This window comes from Elaeis guineensis, chromosome 9 (genome assembly GCF_000442705.2).
Source record: "Elaeis guineensis isolate ETL-2024a chromosome 9, EG11, whole genome shotgun sequence".
Lineage (NCBI taxonomy): Eukaryota > Viridiplantae > Streptophyta > Magnoliopsida > Arecales > Arecaceae > Elaeis > Elaeis guineensis.
This window is the reverse complement of record NC_026001.2, coordinates 2,351,818-2,371,326: the sequence shown is the minus strand read 5'-3', so window position 1 is coordinate 2,371,326 and position 19,509 is coordinate 2,351,818. Positions and strand designations below refer to the sequence as shown.

Here is a 19,509-nt window from a genome sequence, read left to right as displayed (position 1 = left end):
CATATACTTCCGAAATTTGTAACTGAGCTCAAGCCAAATTACATCCCAGATGTCAATAAGCCACAGGGCAGGGTCAACAACACCGCTAGAAATTAGCAACCAACAAGCCTGGAAGAACTTACAGCGACCTTTACCACCAGATTCGATATCCTCACATTCTATTTCTATATCCATTGAAACCAACAATAGACAACTTCAACTGCTGCTTACCAGCATTATTATTGGAGTCATCCTCCTCCAGCTTATCAGACTCCCTAGGCAACACAAGCATATCATGTAAATCGGATATATTTCAAAAGGGCACACAATACGGACACTGTAAATCAGGGAAAAGGAAGAAAAACAATTACTTATATCACAAAATACACTCTCAACTTCTCAGATAGGCTAGAGTAATTTAACCTTAAATAGCTAGCCAGATCCCAAAAACTCACCAGATGACTTCAACTACATCCGAAAAGATTTATGGCATGTTTTCACCAATAATTCAATATTAATATTTTTATAAATTTAAATAAATAATATAATATTTTTTAAAATAAAATATTAAAATCTAAACGACATCATCTCAAAATAAAAATGAGTTCATGATATACCAAAAATAAATTCTTGATATACCACAACAAAATAAAAGTGAGTTCATGATATACCAAAAATAAATTCTTGATATAGATTTCACAGATTAAAAATATAAGATCCGAATTCAACCATAAATAATCAATTTTTTACAAATTCCAATCAAATTCCATCCAATTTACATCTTTCAACCAACCAAAATGAACACCAACCAAAATCGATGTTCATTGGATCGGCTTGAATGAATTTTTTTAAATTTCAATTATTTACTCAACCCTAAACCAGCTACCAAAATATATCATACGACAAAATTTAGTCAGGCCACGTTTCAAAGGCAAATGAAAAGCTTGAACATATCTAACAAAATATAATTTTGGACTCATTAGACTGCGGTGCAACCAAGAAAGCTTCAATAAACCGGGGCAATTGCTTTAAGAGCATCGAGTTAATTAGCACCGAGCAGCCAACATGAAGCAGGTCAAAGGTGACCACTCGGTGTTCTCATTGTATTGGCATCTATTCTATAGCTTCCAGAAAGAGATAAAGGTACACAGAATAAAGAAGTAAACATTAAATAACCCTGATAGTTTCATGTAACCATCTCAAACGAGAATAATTATTTGTTACAGTTTTGAAATGGTACAAACTTTGCATCATGCACACCACCAGCAAAGATCTCCGCACCTTAGGATTTGTCCGAAAAGATTGAACCCACGACAGAACAAATAGGATGTCGCACGTACTGTTACCATCAATGGCAGGTTGACGACATGGAACTGCAGGTTTTCACTTACACCAAGTCCACGCAAAGAAGTGGTTCACCGAGCACGTGGAATGCAACTCAAGACTCTGATCTGGACTCTCTTTCTAGCCTCTGACGGATGCTACGGCGCAACATCTCCATGTACTCCTGCAAAATTATATTTCTTTGGTTTGAGTTCCAGGAGGCTAACAAAAACTGATGAAGCGAAGAACTTTTTCAACTGCACAATTTTGGAAAAAAGGATAATGATGTTGGAAAAAAGGATAATGATGTCAAAGTAGGGATGTAGGATGCAACATTCTCATAATAGGTAATTCTGTCAACTTCCAAATTTGGCACCAACTATGATGTGTTCCACAAATTTGCACGTTCGTGTTACATTCCAAATCACATAAAATGAGAGTACGTTGCAGCCATCAATGTTTCACCTGTTTGACGCTGCTGAAACAGTTGATTAAATTCAACCTATGTACAACTCAGTTGAACAGGGCTCGAAAATAATAAACCTTAGTTGTTCTTTCCTATTTTAGTTTCAAGTTCTCCACTTTAGTCATAATACTACTGATGCAATACCTAAGCATAGAAGAACAAAGGGTTTAAACAACAAAGATTCCAGCAGAAGAGACCAACCTATGAAAATAAATCTCTCTCTCTTTTGCAGCTAAGGTGGTTTGAACCCAAAACCGCAGATGCACAAATCTTTGACAGCTATATGAGCATGGTCTGAAGACTTCCATGAGATTTTATATTAACCTTGTAAGCAAATTATATATGAAGTTTCACAGCTGCTTTTTCACTCAATGCTAAGTTTCAAGGCACCTAAAACAGCAAGGCCTGCAAAGGATTATTTAATGTTCTCAATTTTAATAGTTGCAATGTTGCACCATGTAAAATATTTTCATATCCTAACCATATGACTAATATACAATCAGTTCAAACATAGACTTGACACAAACACAAGTCACAAGCATGTGGAAGAAATGAGATCCCAGGACACATAATTTCCTGAACCAACATGCTTGTGAATCAGAGACCATGTTCAATGTGCACTACACCACGGCTGCACCAGTACTAAGACCTGTTAATCTTTAACCATGCGGTGACAGGTTCTTACCCAGAGCCAATCACAATTGCATAATATGTACCCTTACAGATGGTTATACTTGCATAAATGCATGTATCCATATGTGCACGTATGCACCCACATACATGCACAGACATCATCAGAAACAAGTTGATATTTGATGTCAGTTATGGTCAAACGAAGCATGTAGTAATAGTTTTCCTCAAGCAATGGTGACTTGGTAAAATGGTTTTATATAACTGAGAAGTGCGGTAAACAATTTGCTAAAACAAGCTCATCCAAGGAAAACCTAATTGTATCTTCCAATTAACTGCATAACCATGCTGGTCATTTTCTAACTTAACATTATATTTCGAGGGGACGTGCACTTGCCCCATGATTTTCATCATTATCAGTTACTTCAAATTATGACATAATATCACCATGTGCAGTTAAACCAGAAAACACATTTTCTTGCCGAATACATCAAGAATAATAATAAAAAAAACGAATAATCAAGTTGGTTTGGTCTCCTCTTCACAGTAATGTCATTAGCAGACAGAACGCTTACCTTGATGAACTCCACATTATTGCCAAGTTCTTCAACAAGGGCTTCATAATTGTCCTCTCCATCAAACAGATTGCCCGCACTTTCAAGCACAGCACGGAAGATATTTTCAGCAGAATCATGCTCTTCAATTCTTTCACGAGCTTGATGGAGATCAATCTGAGAAACCAATAAATATTGTAATAGTTTTTTAAGAAAAATGGCGCTCAGAATAACACTCATGTCAAGCATGAAGCACACCTAATTACAGATTCTTTTTCATGAATGACTAACCAAAATATAAGCAATACAAACAGTCTAAATTCCAAAAGAAAGACTACTTGAAGAAAAAGCTAAAGAAAGAAACTAAAGCTATTTAATTTATATTCTCCATGACAAAAAAATGCTGAGATATTCTAGTCAAGTGATAAGATTTTTGGGAACAAATTCACCAGAGTGCAATGAGTTTTCTAGACTCCAAGAAGACAATGTCACCACATTATATGAAAAAAGAAAGGTAATTAAAACATAAAATAGTTTATATTCTGTAAGTGCAAAATAAAAATATCTTCTTAGAGAAGGAGAGAGCACTAGAAATGAAACAGACCACTAGAAAATTTAGAATAAACCAAAATATACAGAGGTGGCATTGAGACAAGGAAAAATTATCATTCCAGTCTTGAGATCTGGAATGACAAACAGCAAATTGTACCATGATATTCAGTTTGTTGTGCACTCTGTGGGATGGTCTATTCAGTTCATAGTCACAAGTTCGAAACTTTTAGAACATACATGTAAAGTTCAGATAGAAAGGGAATGCCTCGATGAAGTACGCAAAGCACCCAAAAAAATAAAAAATAAAAAAAGGAAAAAAACTATGGTGGAGAAAAGGACAATCAAGGTACGCCATACCATACCGGATGGTACAGAGGCTGTACCAATACTTGGTACGCCAAACCAACCCCCATACCAGGAATATTAACACAGCAACAGGATGGCATTGGTATTGGGCCCGATACCAAGATGGCATACCATGACCATACTATTCCCTGAACATCATCAAATATGGTAGCATGAGGATTCTTGTTATAGCTTCCCCAAAGTTAAACAACAATAGAGCAACTATTTTTACCATTCCACAGTAAAAAGGAGCTCTTGGTTATCCAGAATTAATAACATTGAAATCTAGACTGCAACAAATAGAAAAGAACATTCAGGGATTACAAAAACGCACCACTGAATTGATATTATTCTCATTATCAGTATAAACTATCACATGTTTGGCTTTTCTTAAGCAAATTTCATTATCTTTCGTTGATTTTTCCTCATTTTATTCCTCCCATTCTTCTAAAATATCGGTCAATTTATATGACCATCGAGAAACCTTTTTACAGATTTATTCTATTCCAATAGATACATTTCTAGTGTATAAACTATCATGCGTTTGGCTTTTCTTAAACGAATTTCATTATCTTTCATGAATTTTTCCTCATTTTCTTCCTCCTGTTCTTCCAGAACATTGGTCACTTTATACGACCATCGAGAAACCTTTTTACTGATTTCTTCTATTCCAATAGATTCATTTCCAATGAAGTAGAATCATCTTGATAGAGATGACAGGCCCATTTTCTGCATTATCAATAGAATCAATTATAACAAATCACACACTCATTCTGAAAATACCAAAACAAATAAATCTCATGGTCTAACTACCAGAATGGTCTAGAATCTGAGTCTTTCTCCAGTAATTTTTTTGATTTCCAAGAGCATGAATGCAAAAATTTCAAAGAAAACTACATGGAATTACCATAATAGATAATAAAATCATACAATAAGTGCCTTTCATATGCATGTCCCTGCAGCAGGGAATATAAGAAACAAGGGAGTAAGAAATGGACAAGGATCTGAAAAGAGATTTTTTAACTTATGAGACAAGGTCATTATTACAAATCCATAATGGAGTATGACTCTAGAGGTGCAAACAAGTCAAGCCGCTTGCGAGCTACTCGAGCTTGACTTGAGTCGGTTATCATCAAGCTCAAATAGCTTGAATGTTTTTTTGAGTCAAGATACTCAGCTCGAAAGCTTGCGAGCCTACTCAAATTTATATATATTTTTAATAATATTATTTATATATATATGTATATATATATGTATGCGCGCGCGCGCGCGCGCGCGCGCACACACACACACATATATATATATATATATATATATATATATATATATATATATATATATAATTACTAGTAGACTCACGCTCGATTTCGAACTCGAGCTCGAGTATAACTCAGTTGATATTCGAGTCAAAGTCATATTGATCACGAGTTTTGCCTTTTTTTTTCATCAAGCCAAGTTTGAGCTTTAGATATTAAGGATCGATCGAGCTTGAGCCAAATTTCGAGCCCGAATATTTTGAGTCGAGTCAAGTTCGAGCTTCCAACTACTCGGTTCGGTTCAACTCAGCACAATTGCACCCTAATGACTATAATTATATCCCCAAGGGAACTGGTGAATAAACAAGGATTTGAAGAGACTTGTTGTTTTGGGAGACAAGGGCATGATTTACAGATCTATGATGAGGTATGATCCTCTAATGCCCACGACATACTGATGGAAAAGAAAGATTGTGTTATGGTCTTTTCAAGCTTTTTGTTCTTACTTTCTTGGTGCAGGAAACTCTTACCAAAGTCCACTATGTTTCAACTTGCAGAAAGCATTTCTCAAACTTATCATCCCCAGAGGACCTATTCCTCTGAAAAAACTTAGAAAGTTGTGTTTCATTTTTGCAAAGTCCAAAAAAGAATATATGAATGAAGTAACAAAACCTACATAAAGATATAGCCTTCTTAGAACTTTTATTGTTTTAACTGAATACAAGTTTTAGCCATGATCCTACAAGATAAATTTCCAGCACCAATATGAAGCATTGAAATTAAGCCGTTCACCATTCAACAGAGATTTCCAAAAGCTTGACCACAAAAACAACACATGACTTCTTTATTGATTGTTTGACTGAAGACATGCTGCCTACTTCACTTCAAAGGGGCATCTTCAAAACGAAGTGAGCATCCAAAACTTGAACCCCCCCCCCCCACAAAAAAAAAAAAAAGGCACGATTCAACATTTGCTAGCAATTAACATTATTCACATATTTAGAATCAGAACTTCAAAGGAAACTCTTTCCTGGAAACAAAAACGCAGAAAACACTGAAAAAAAACCAACATGCACCTGAGAATTTCGGCTGTCCAGCATATGATCTCCAACAGTCCTACCGCCACTACGCCGAGGTTCAGATCCAACACCATTAGCAGGCGTCGAGAGTGTTGACCCCCTGCCAAGAGCTTGTGATACAGCAGGCAACATTTGTTGAATCATTCTTGAAAAGTCAATTCCACCTTGGCCCCTCCCTAACCCTGAAAGCATGTCTCCAAGATCTTGGCCATGTCCGTCCACCTGTTGTACAATGTCATTCAATGTATTTCTAATCACAGGGCTCTGAGTACACATCTCCAACATGCTTCTAAAATCTGAAGGGGAACCAACCCCAGACCGCTCAGCTACACTAGTCAGGAGACTGCTAAAAGCAGGGCTCTGAAGGACATGAGACATCATGTTGCCAGCATCTACTTGCTGCCTAGCACCTTGCCCTCCCAAAGGCATGCTATCCATCATCTGACCAAGGACACTTGACATGGGACCATTTGCATTTACTCTGCTTGTATCAGAGCCCTGAGAAGCAAGAGAATGCAGAACTTGTTGGCCCCTGGCAATAGATTGCTGATTCTGATCGGCTGAAGGTGTGCCACAGGATATTCCATCTTTCTTTGTAGGCTTTGTTGGCCTACTCCGCCTCTGCAAACAGTTGAAAAATGGTTATGTATACAAGCAAACGTGATGTCACAATTAAATGAATACAATAAGTCACAAATACTTGGCTACAACCAACAAGCATAAAATGGCAGTGTATTGTCGAATATTTCCCCATTGCTGAAAAGCAAGATAAAAGTTTCTATCACCTTGGTAGGTTGCAAACCTCCAAGCCCTAGACCCAAGGGAGCAGGCCTACCACTCTCAACGTCCTGACTTGACCTTGAAGCATGCATAGTTGCAGAAGACTCTGAAGTTTGCTCTGAAGATTTATCCACCGATTTACTCGATGGAGCATCACAAGGTTGGCAGATTGTGAGGCCTCCTGCACTGTTACTAGTTGATGGTTTCTGGATGGCCAAGCTTCCACCAGATCCCACAATGTCAGGAAGATCATGGCCTTCTTGTTGGAGCTGGAAATGAAACAACAGTTTTTATCAATTTTACCTTTGAAGAGGGATAGGATAATTATAAGCACCCATGGAACATTACCTGCTTCCCTTCACCTTTTGTCATGCCAATATCAGAAACTTGTGATTCAACAGAACCACTATTGTCACAATCTCCTGCGTCTTGAACACTGTTAGCTGGACAACTCTCATTAGCATCACCTATGTTTGCCGACGAAGCACCTTGGAAATGAAACAAGGCATATTAGAAGAATGAAAACCATTTAATTAATCAGCAACATAAAGAAAAGACCTGCTTCAAGAGAAATTAGACAGATATCTACCTGATTCACCTAGTTGAGGTCCTTCTGTTGCAGGTGTTGTGTTAATATGTTGCATGCTGAAAGATGATGAGTTGTTTCCTTGGGCACTGCCAGAAAGTGCATTAGTTATCTGTGTACTTATCTGTGTAACAAGCCTAGCAATGGTATCTGTTTCTGAAGACGTCTGTGAAAATGGACTAGCTGTAATAGGTTGTACTCCACTACTTATAGATGGTTGAAAACCTTGAGCATCAGTAGATTGCAAACTTGGAGATGAGGAATCTTGACCAGATGCAGTGGCAACACGTGCAGCTGCTTGTGCTACAACAGCTGGTATACTAGCAGATTCTGGAGAAGGCTGGGGAGTGACAATTGCTGCATTGGGTTGTGTTCCACCACTCATGGACGGATGCGTCCCTTGAGAGGAGGCTAAAGGAATAGAGACTGATGCCTGAGACCTCACATGAACTGGGTAAATAACACTGAGGACATGGCTTGCAGTCTCAGCAGAAGAACGTGCTGGAATAGCAGCAACAACTGTTCTTGCTGGCAATCCTCGCACCGAAGCTGAATCACCTGAACCATTCCCATTTTGGCTTGCTGGTTCCACACCTTGACGTCCTCCATTAATGCCCTCGGAACTTGCCCTGGTACCAGCAGATGATACACCAGGTGCGACAGAAGTCCCTGATTGACATATGAAGTCAGTCCTGAAAATATAAGGATAATGGTCAAAAATATAGTCTTACAATATATTTCTCTTACCAGCATGAATATGGATGTTAATGTTTCTGGAAGGATCTCCAACACCAAATGGACCTGAAACTCCAACTGAAGGGGGTGAAAAAACAGCTGGAAAGGAGCTCATCTGTTGAGGAAAAGGCTGCATGGAGGAATAAAAAACCTTATAAATAAAACGTTTTTTTTAATACAAAAAAAAAATGTTCAATCAAAGGTTTGTAAGCAAGACATGAAACAGAAAGAAATGCTATATCTTTACCTGAACCATTATAGGATTTGGTCCAGTTGAAGATATATATACTGCTGGTCCAGCATTCACAAAAGACTCAGCCTGCACTATTCAATAATTTCTATAAATATTTACTAGTTGAAATCTTGCAAACTAAACCACATAAAAAAAGTATTTCACAGAATAAAAATTACATAACAAAAGAAAAAATAATCAACATACTGGGGATTGGCCCATACGAAGCGTCATCATGGTACGACCAAGCTCCAAAAGCATAGAACCTAAATGCTGCATTGATGCTCCTACATGCATTGCTTCAGTCTGAATCTGACTCCGCACTAATGGATCAGTAGAACTTCTCCCTCTTTCCAGATTTGCCGCAAATTGCTACATAGTTGCAATGATTAAAAATGATCTACATCAGACAAGCTGCTAAATAGTTGCATCACTTAAGATTGATCTTCATTAGACAACGTGCTTCTAAGAAAACATCAAAGGAAAACCCAAGGAAATCATAAAGCAAAATCATTATAACCCAACATACATACTGAGTAATGTTGAGTGTAACTTAATGGAACTGCCAAATGTACAACAAAAATACCATCAAGAGTTTAAGTCAAAAAAAAAAAGCACAATTCAACATCTACATCACACTAAAACTGCAACATTGTTGCATCAAGAATAATCTACATTAGACTACATTCTTGTAAATGCAAAGGAGTAAAGAAAAACCCAAGAATGTCATAAAGCAAATCATTATAATCCTAACGACATATTAAGCAGTGTTGAGTAGAACTTAATGGAACTGCAAAATGTATAATGAAAATACCAAAGAATTTAAGTCAAAACAGAAGCACAACTCAACCAATGTATGAAAATGTCATGTCAGCTTGTGTTTCCATCAGCAATTCAGGTAAGGTTTCTAGCATAAACATTATACAGTCTAGTACTGCATACAGATAGACACATATGCATGAATGGACACATCCAAGCATCTGACTCAGCAAAGCAGAAAAATAAAAGTCAAAGAAAAATAATAATCTCAATCAGAATTACCTTATAGCTGTGTAATGTTGTTGAATAATAAAACATTGAAAGGCAACGTTCAAAAAGGAGTTCCTATTGCTAAATTATTAGAATTGATTAGCTCCTCCAATCAGAATAGTCACTCACGATTTCAAAGGTGTTCACAAGCATAGTGAAAGGGGCAAATATTAGTAAGTTGGTAATGCTCCTTGGACTGAAAAGAAATATATATCACCGGCATGAATTTTAAGACTTTCAATTTGCCATCTTTAAATACAAGGCATTAGCATCAAGGATAATCACAAAAGTCACCTGGTATGTTACCTCTTCTTAATGCTTCCTATAATGGTTACCATGACCACTATCATGCACACAAACACACGTGAGACAACCACAACATCTTGTACAGTAATTGAGGGGTTTATATGGAAACTATGTTAGAAGTTCATTAGGAAGTGCTTTTTTACAAAAAAGAAACTCTAGCACAAAAATTGAAACCTACATTTGAAACAAGCAGAAGAGTACAAATCTGCTACTATATAATATTGTTGAATTAGGCAAACTATACAAAATTTCGACTTAGAACCAATTCACTGTTCCAACAATCAGAACAAGAACAAACTTTATCATTCACTCCAGCTTAAACAGCAATTTTTGGGAATAAATCTCTAATAGGGTGATATGGCAATCAAGCATGGGTGGCAGAAGCTAGATATGAAATAACTAAGACAGAAACAATTCCTATACTTATCCGCACAACAAAAATTCATGAATCCACCGCCAATTAGTCAAATCAGATCCTGGTTACAATATTCAGTTCGCAGGCATCATCGGCTGCATTTTGACTTTGCAAGCATAGGTGAATATAAAAATTTTCAGTCATGCATGTTAAGGAATGCCTACAACTACCAGTCCAAATATACAAAACTCCAAAGTCTGACTCTAGTCATTGCTTCTTATTTTTAGACAGAATATAATCATACATTGCAATCACTTTTGTGAAAATACATCACAATTGCAAAGATTGGGACATACAGAAAGTGCACTTGATGCATTGCCGCTAAGAAGTTGCTGTGCTCGCTCAACAACCAAACCCAACATCTCAGGAGTAAGTAATCCTCTCAAGTTCAAAGATGGGTCATCAGATCTTTGCGGATCACGAGCGTTGGTAGGTGCAGACAACTGAGAACCTTAATATTCCACAAAAGAAACCAAACTCATTAGCCATAACATGAATCATTTCCTTAGCTCAAGATAAATGGAGCAATGTACTTACCACCGTTTTGCAATACAAGTTCCATGCGGCTTATGAAATCCGAGAGGGTTGTCAAAGAATCAGGAATAACCTGAGTTGCAAACCAATAATCCAAAAGACAGCAGCCGTCAGACGCAATTCACGTCAAAAATCCAACGAAGAAGAAATAGAAGATGATAATGATGGTGATGATGATTACTACCCTCTGTCGTGAGAGTGCCCCTCCTGGTGAAAATTGTGGTATTTGAAATGGATGATTGAGAACGGTAAATCCTGGTGGTGCTGGGTTGCCAGGTTGGCTTCTGCCACTATTATTTTGCATTCCTTCTGTATCAGGACCTGGAGGGACCTGATTGGGTAGCATAAGACATACCATAAGTACTGATCATTAGATAAAGTTAAAATGTAAAAATAGCAGAAATAATGAAAAAAAATCCTTGTTACAGCAGCAGATGAGGTGTTGCCAGCTCCTCCAGCAGCAGGAGACAGGATCCCCGCTCCCAAAGAATGCAGAACTGCCCCGATAAGCTGAAAACAATGCAAAAGATAAAGAACAATCAGAACAAATCCTGCAGGGAATTACGTTAACCAGCTAAACTTTGATCAGACAGAACAGACCAAATTCAGATTAAAGTAGATACCCGGCTAATATCAGTAACCATCCCTTCCCCTTGGTCAGAAACATTGACAGTCCCGAGAACAACACTGTGCGAAATTTGTCCAGCCCTGTTACGAGGTGCATTGCCAGTAGAATCATTTCCTGGATAACAGGTTGAAAAAATAATAAATAAATGAATATTGCATAATTATTAGTCATGCAAAAACAATTTTTCCCAGCTGTGATTTAAAAGAAATAAGAGGCTAGGTTCCCAAATGATCCACAATATTATATGAAATGTAGAGCAGACACTCAGTAAAATCAAGATTACTTTTAGAAAAGAAAAATTACAGATGAAATGAATAGTTGACCCTGACTCCACATCATCCCTCTTCACCTAACCTTGCTTTCTGTCGTCCACACCTTAATCAGAATAGGCGCAGGAGCAGATTTAGGTGTAGGAACAAGAAAGCATGGTCTGGCATAATTAACATAGAAATGCCCAGCAATGTCTGGATATGAGTGCTATTTGAACAGTAGAAGGCAACAAAAGTCTACTGTATTTGGCGGTTGCATCATATAAAAGACATGATACATACATGATAAATTGAGAAAGCAAGTATTGCTATTACTTTCAAGGTTGGAAAAGAATGTAAGAATACAGAAATGGCACTAAGATACACTTGGACGGCCTTTTCTTGAATTCAGACTGTTTCAATTGTTCTCAATGGAATTAGACATGCTATGAACACTCAAAACATGTTTTTGACCAGTCTAAGTTGATCAATAAATACCAAGTAAGGATCCATGTTTAAAAGCTTCTAAAATCCTGGAGAAGAAAAACAAGAAATTAAAACCAAAAGATATGGATTGTAGATGCATTCAAGGTCTAACTATGTAAGTTTACAGTTCCACCATATCGGTTTGGATTTAGTTAAACTTACTTAGACCCACCAGATCTCTGGGTTGGGCATGCATCATGTATTATTGGGTTGGGTATCAAACAGTTCCAACATGTGAAGAAGTTGATGTAACAAGCAGTGGGTGGAGCAGTGATGAAGCCCTTAGGCAGAAGGCATTGAAAGGGACTGAAAAGGGGGGCCGGTCGGGGGACAAACTTCAGATTTCTTTTACACACTTTAAAAGAGCAGCTGAAGCTGAAATTATATAATTTATGTTATGTATGATTCATATACTGGGTATCCAGGTAGGTCAGGTTTGTTTTGACAAGACCTGGACCTGTTATTCTTTTTTGGAGCAATACCAAAACAAAAAAGTTTCTCCTCCCAAATTGATCGAGACCAATGAGTTTGATAGACATCATAAGCGCCAGAAGACAAAATTTGCTTCTAAGCCTAATAAAGTTCAAAGTAGGTCCTTAGACCCTGGAACAGGTAGTCCAAATTGAGAAGGGCTTCCATGTCCCTAAACTGAGTTAAGATGGAAAAGTGGAACACAAGATACTACAAGAAAGCTAAACTTCTATCTTAAATTCAGAAGTTCTAATTATTCAATATCTGCTTGGCAAGTGTGCCATCATAATGATACTGAACAAATTGTTCATCAAGAGCTGACAGCAAACTCTAGAGTAAAAAAATCAAACCTTGGTTTCCACCACTGTGAGCACTATCAGATGGTACCCCAGAAGTAGGTTGTGCCTGGACCGGCTGTCTGACAACCAAATGCAGTGTATGTCCATCTTCCAGATCTATATATTGTCAAGCATACAAAATATGCATGCACAACCGAAGGCATTAAAGTGGAAGAACAGTACCAGGCAAAGTAATTATGTGCATCAAAAATAGAAAGAAAAATTTCTATCTACAGCCTTTGCAGTCCAATCATCCAACTGATATTAACACAGTTTGAGCATGCTACATAGCAAAAATTTGACTAAGAATGGATTTGGTTTAACTAAGGCAAGATTTAACAATCTAAAAAATTAAGCTGTAACAAACTAAATTTTAGCATTATATCCCCTACAGGTTTTTTCTTTTTCTTTTTTTCTTTTTTTTGGTGTTTGTGTGGGGTGGGGGGCGAGAGTGGGGGGAGTGAAGGGGCGGGCGGCCTAGAGATTTAGTAAGTTTTCTGGGCAGTCAACCAACAGTTAACACCAAGCCAAAATCAAAGTACATTTAAAAAACAAAAAAGATAGAAAATGGATACGGTATTCAGAAAGGAGATGATTATCCTTCAAAACTTTTCCCCTAAATATCAGCCGCTGCTGCTCCACAGGAATGCCAATCGCATTAGCTACCTTCTCCTTTAACACCGGCACTGACATCTGAAAATATTTTAAAAACTATGTCAAAACAAAAAAGTTCCAACTCAATATAAAACCTATATATACGCTATATTCGAAAGAGCATCACTGAGTCTACATGCGTCATATTTTCCCACAGATAGAAACTTAATTAAACAAAAATATTTTATACATGATAGTTATGAAATGGATTTTAAATGTTGATATATCAGTTATCTCAGTGAGTAGCCCAGACCAAGATGAACTGAGATCTTGGTTTATCTCGGCTAATATGGAATTTAGAGGGCATTCAAATATTTTTGTACCAAGATATCAAAATCTCAGATGATATGATAAATCTGGATTAAGAACCATTTTTAGGTATGGATTTTGAGATTTATTAACTCAGAAATTCTAATCAAGGAAATAACAAAGTGATTAAAAAATATGGCCAATTCAAATATATTATAGTGGCCAATATCTCCAATTTTATCAGTTAATAGCAGCCAAGATAACATGGCTGAGCTTTTTATGTATATCATAATGGAAACCAAGATTGTGGTGGAGATGAAAAACCTTGTTTATAAGCATACATAATTTTGGAAAGACGATTCCCCCTCAATATCACCTCCCTATCTAACAACGTTATCCCTCTTCAAACTCTATACCCCATTTCAACCCCAACATTCCATCTCACTTCTTCCCTCTTCCATCTTCACTTCAAAATTTGATATTTATATTTTTGACCTTTCCTTATTTTCCAAATTTATATCAACCACCTTACTAGGCCTACTTAAACAAGAAAGTAATTTTCTCTTAAAATAAAGTATTTTGAATAAAATTATGTCTACTTCTCAATGCAATGCACACGCCTGTGCACTAGTTTTGCATGAAAATAATATGAAATAACAAATAAGCACAACAATCTTAAAAGATGTATGGGGAGAATGTTTATAGATAGAAAGTATATGATATATTAGTAGGAATATGATGAATTTGTCTTGCTCCAAAAAAAAAAAAAAAGAAAAGAACCACACCTGATAAGATGGTAGCTTAAATTAAAAAGCTTTCATGTTGCAAAAGACCTTGTCAAACAACTAGGCCATGGGCCCAAATCCAAATTATGAAGATTCTAGATTTGCCCATGTGCTTAAAAAACGGATAACATTGCTCATCAAAACTCAATAATCAAGTGCAAATAAGGACGGAAATTAATATTGGATCCAACCCTAACTACCAGTATTATTTTATAATGAAAGGAATAAGAGCAGTCGTTTTTGGAACCATTAGCACTTGCTACACATGCATGTCTCTAGAACAATCTTTAATGCAACACTATTTTTCAAACTTAATACTAATGAACAATCTGAACAAGCATTCAAAGGCATATATAATAAATTATCGTAAACTGCTATAAAAAGAAATACATAAAATATTCTTTTTATTTGGAAAAAGTTGTTGCAATAGGCTAAGGTTCTTCCACGTTGTTGCCCTAGATAATGCAAACCTTGGCCTTGACATCAATGGCAACAGAGTCCTAATTATAAAAATTCAAAAAATGACGACCTAGAATGCTAACTAATCTTTTCTCAACTACTTTGGCCAATACCTCTATCATCATCTATTGGCCTGAATCTAAGTTGCTAGAATCAAGTGCAGGAACAGGTGAGGAGAAGGGGATATTTTTTGGAACACTTTTAGTAATGAAGCATTTAAGAAGAAGGTGCATAATTTGAGATTCTGAGAAGATTCAAAAATAGGCATTACCCTAGGTAGAAGATTCCAGCAACTAAGGCCAGGATTTCACCATCTCTTTTGAATTTCTCCAGACCTTCATCTTGACCGAGATATCCTCAAAACATTATTCGTTGTTTGATCATCAAAATAATAAGGACCAAAAATTTTTTTTTTCTGTAGTATTATTTATCTTTGAGCATACAAGTATTAGCTCTGATGAAAAATTAATGGGTAAAAATTCGTGCTTGCTACTAAATTTACTTTCTCTATTCCTTATACCCATTTATGTCTTGATACAGTCTCATTCTTGGAAACTAGTAACTTAAGTCTTGAAAAGGATGCAAAACATGCGATAATCAGTGAGGCAAATAACCAACATCTATTTTAATAACATAGTGCAAACTCTGCCAACGGTCATTCATGAGGCATTTCCATTCACCCATGTTTCCCCCTCCGCAGATCTCCCTATTTTCCAAGTCCACATGCGCATGGTAACCCAGTTGGTTAGAGCATGATCATGTCAAACTTTCAAGGCCTTCCTCTAATGTTTATCATTTATTTGGATCGGTCTCAACATTTATTTTTTTTCTCCAAATAAAATCAAAATAAAAATAATAAAAACATGTGTCGCACATGCTGGACTCAAATATATAATTATCCCAAGTAGGGCCCTCTTATATAGCTCTTGAATACAAAATGCAAACAATGGTGTGTTTCTTTGTACGTTGGCATCCAAGCTTGTACCTTCACAGCACATGCCAAGCAATCTAGTACTTCAAAATCTATAACCATAACACATAAGATATCTACTGTACAGAAACTTATGCTCTAACATTAGAGTATCAGTCGAATACCTTCCCCGGCAACTTGTACGGTTGTTATATAAATAATAAGTGAAATTTCTTCCTTTTCTTCATGCTGCATGTCATATGAGCTTCTGCGCTTATGATTTCAGAATCTGATATTATTTACACCAATGATTTTCATATTTAGTATGCCCTTTACACAATACAGCCATGGCCAGTCCCAGACTTGGATCAGAAAGGTGTGGATTGACTGGCCAGTGATAAAACATATATCAAAATCTATGAAATGGATCCAAATTTATGGTTATACTATGTTATTAAGCCATTAATCGTGTATCCAAGCAAAACATCATCCAAATTCAAACTTATCAAGCAAGTATTCTAGAGATCTCAAAGAGCATTACATCTTTGTTCACCCGGAATGTGTAGATCTGTGAATCCAAAGTTTTGATATTGATCTCAATAGTAGGTTCCGAACTTTCGCCAGTTGATTGGCTTGAACTGGTACCCTCATTGAGAGTTTCATCTGCCATCTTGCTACATATAAAAGGCAAATTAACACAAGAGATGTCACAGATAGAAACAGATCGCATGCATCGTAGGCACAAACCAACTGCATTAACATAACTCCATGATAAGCTTATTTCACATAATACACTGAAAACAAAAGAAACATTTCACGGTGCTACAGTATGATTGAGATGAACTGATTATGCAATTTAAAAACATGAATGATCCAAAGGAAGCAACAAGTAAAGATATTTACTTATAACAAGATTCGGCTATATGGGAAACTTTCAACAAGAGAACCTTTTCGGTTATATGCAATAAAGATTCATCAGAAAGCAAGAACGAAAAGAAACACCGAAATGCATTCTCTATAATCACTACCAATGAAACTATGCAGAGAATCACTACCAATGAAACTATGCAGGAAAAAGGAGTCAAGCAGATAAATCACACAGGAGATATTCCAGCATGCGTGTAGAAAAAAAGTAATAATAATAAATTACATTGATTTCCTGCACCATTTTTTGAAAACAAAAAAAAAAGTATAAAATCAACCACAGAAATTCATTTCAAAAGGGAATAAAATACCCACTCATGCTCATGCAGATCAGCGCATAACCTAGAAGATTACAGCATGAATACAATCAAAAGAAATGGCGAGAAAAAAAAAAGAATTATCAGCAGCTCGATCGCGGAAGGGTGGAAGGGTGAAGGGGGGCCAGAGAAGGGGCACGTGTGGGAGGCGGAGGCTACGACTAAGGTCGAGCTGAAGGCCAAAATTAGGGTTCCAGAAGAAGATTAGGATTCCGCCGTGAAGATGGTTAGGGTTCCAGCGTTAAGAGGGTTACGGCCTGGGTTCGGGCGGCATCGTTTCGCCGGCGTCGGAGTTCGAAGGGAAGAGGAAGGGAGTAGTCGGGAAAGAGGAAGACAGACTTACCAGAACCGGAGGAGGGATCGATCGGAAGCGTCAACACGGGATCCGAGAGAGACGAGAGCAGAGAGGCGATCAGGGAGCCAGGATTTTGGTTACAGCAACGATGAAATAAGAGCCGACGAGAAACAAAAGAAAAGAGAGAAGCATAAAAAAAAGGAAAAGAAAAGAAAGACGAGTCCGGAAGTTTCGAGACTTTCTCTAGGCGGTCCGATTCAACGGATGCCAGTAATCCAGATTTTAATGCAGGAAAGACTTTTAGAAAACAAAAAAATGTTGAGTTGTTATCCATTTATTTTTTTTCTTTTTTTTTTTTTTGGTAGAGGGTATCAATTGGATGTACACTCAGAAAGCATGATAAGAGGCATTAAAAGCATGGTGAAACGCATTTCTTTCCGGATTCTTGAGGAAAATGATAAAACGCTCGTCAAAATTCAAGGTGCTTAGAGAAGAAACCGACTCTTTAATAAAAAGAATGAGGTTATTGAGCTAGAGATCGGTCCCCATAAAATAAAATTATATTACCAATCTGAATATAATATTATATATATATATATATATATATATATATATATATACCAATGTGAGGCGGCGGATCAGGTACGCTTGCTTTTCATCGCGAAAGAAACGCATCTGGATGATATATAGTTTGAGGGAAGCTCACAAGTAATCCAAAATGTCGCTGAAAACCTTCAGGCCCCTCTTAAAAGGGTTGAAAAAATTAACTAAAAATTTATATATTTTTAGATAAATATTCTTTAGATAATATTTAAATAAAAAAATAATTTATTTATATTTTTTATATATTAAAACGTAATTTTTAAGATTTGTTGCCTGTGTTTCTTTGCATTGCTATCTTTTTAGATAAATTGATATGATATATTTATATTTTTCATAATATTTTTTATTTATATATATACATATATATATTATAATAATTTTAAATATGATTATAATGATATTATTATATATTATATCATAATAACAAGAAATACATAATATTATATAAAAAAATATTTTAAAAATAAAAAAATATTATTTTATTGATCGATGGAAAAATAATCATCTCCCAAGTGGATAAGGCATTCCCTCTATTTCATGCGTGACTGTTATCCATAGAAAAATAATTTATCCATCTAAAAAAATATAAAAATATGGTAAATTAGTCTATAGGTGAAAGAAGAGTGCCCTATAAGCCAATCGTAAGTTTTACGATTTTTCTTTGTAATTTTTTAACTCATGTAATGATATTTATTATTTGATAATTAAATAAGGCATTGATTAATCATATTAGCTGTATCTTATTATAACTAAAATTATGATGCACTCAAAGATTAGGGCAATAGTTTTAGGAGACATGAATGGGTCATGCTAGTGAGACCTAAAATCCTAAAATCCTAATCTTAAATATTTCTGATCGTAGGAGCATGGAGTCAGAGATCAATGTTCCGGATAGACTGGCATATCCTATTTATGCTCGATGGAGAGGATGACAGATCTCACTAGCCATTTGTGTGGAACACTAATACAAGGATGTGAATACTCATTTGAAAAATGAGTCCACTGAATTGACTTGATAAAAGAGAACATCTTATGGAAGCCTTACTTGTATGTCAAAGATGGTTTTCTAAGTGAGAGTTATGCAAGTGATCCTTAGACCTGAGATCACCATAGAACCTTGTGCACATTAACTCATATTTTGGTTCATACCCAGGCATGGCATTAAGATATGTACGGGATATTCTGGATATGATAGAGTGTGTATGAAGGTTGTGAGTAGGTCAACATGAAATTGATCACTCCTAGTAAGAGGAGATCGCATCCTGTGTATTCTCATTCCTAGATGATTTTAAAAAAATCTTTTGGCCAAAAGTAGGAAGGAGATTAGAAAGAGTTTCTAAT

At 36.3% G+C, this 19,509-nt stretch overlaps 1 protein-coding gene across 2 annotated transcripts; it reads right to left on the bottom strand.

Moving 5' to 3' along the window:
• Nucleotides 1–1,123: 1,123 nt before the first annotated feature.
• On the bottom strand, nucleotides 1,124–17,819 carry LOC105033861 (uncharacterized). Of its 2 annotated transcripts, none has more exons than XM_010908818.3 (18): nucleotides 17,614–17,819; nucleotides 16,571–16,703; nucleotides 13,548–13,665; nucleotides 12,985–13,089; nucleotides 11,425–11,543; nucleotides 11,228–11,311; nucleotides 10,986–11,132; nucleotides 10,805–10,874; nucleotides 10,564–10,718; nucleotides 8,725–8,889; nucleotides 8,533–8,604; nucleotides 8,298–8,415; nucleotides 7,554–8,219; nucleotides 7,313–7,452; nucleotides 6,970–7,233; nucleotides 6,182–6,805; nucleotides 2,974–3,129; nucleotides 1,124–1,486 (listed from the first exon to the last, which is right to left on the bottom strand). In XM_010908818.3, the coding sequence occupies exons 2-18, from the start codon at nucleotides 16,697–16,699 to the stop codon at nucleotides 1,418–1,420; spliced, it is 3,201 nt and encodes a 1,066-aa protein (XP_010907120.1). In that variant the 5' UTR covers nucleotides 16,700–16,703; nucleotides 17,614–17,819; the 3' UTR covers nucleotides 1,124–1,417. The 2 variants fall into 2 exon arrangements, with proteins under 2 accessions (XP_010907120.1, XP_073100004.1); XM_073243903.1 differs by having other exon boundaries at nucleotides 16,571–16,699; nucleotides 17,614–17,741.
• Between the last annotated feature and the right edge of the window lie 1,690 nt (nucleotides 17,820–19,509).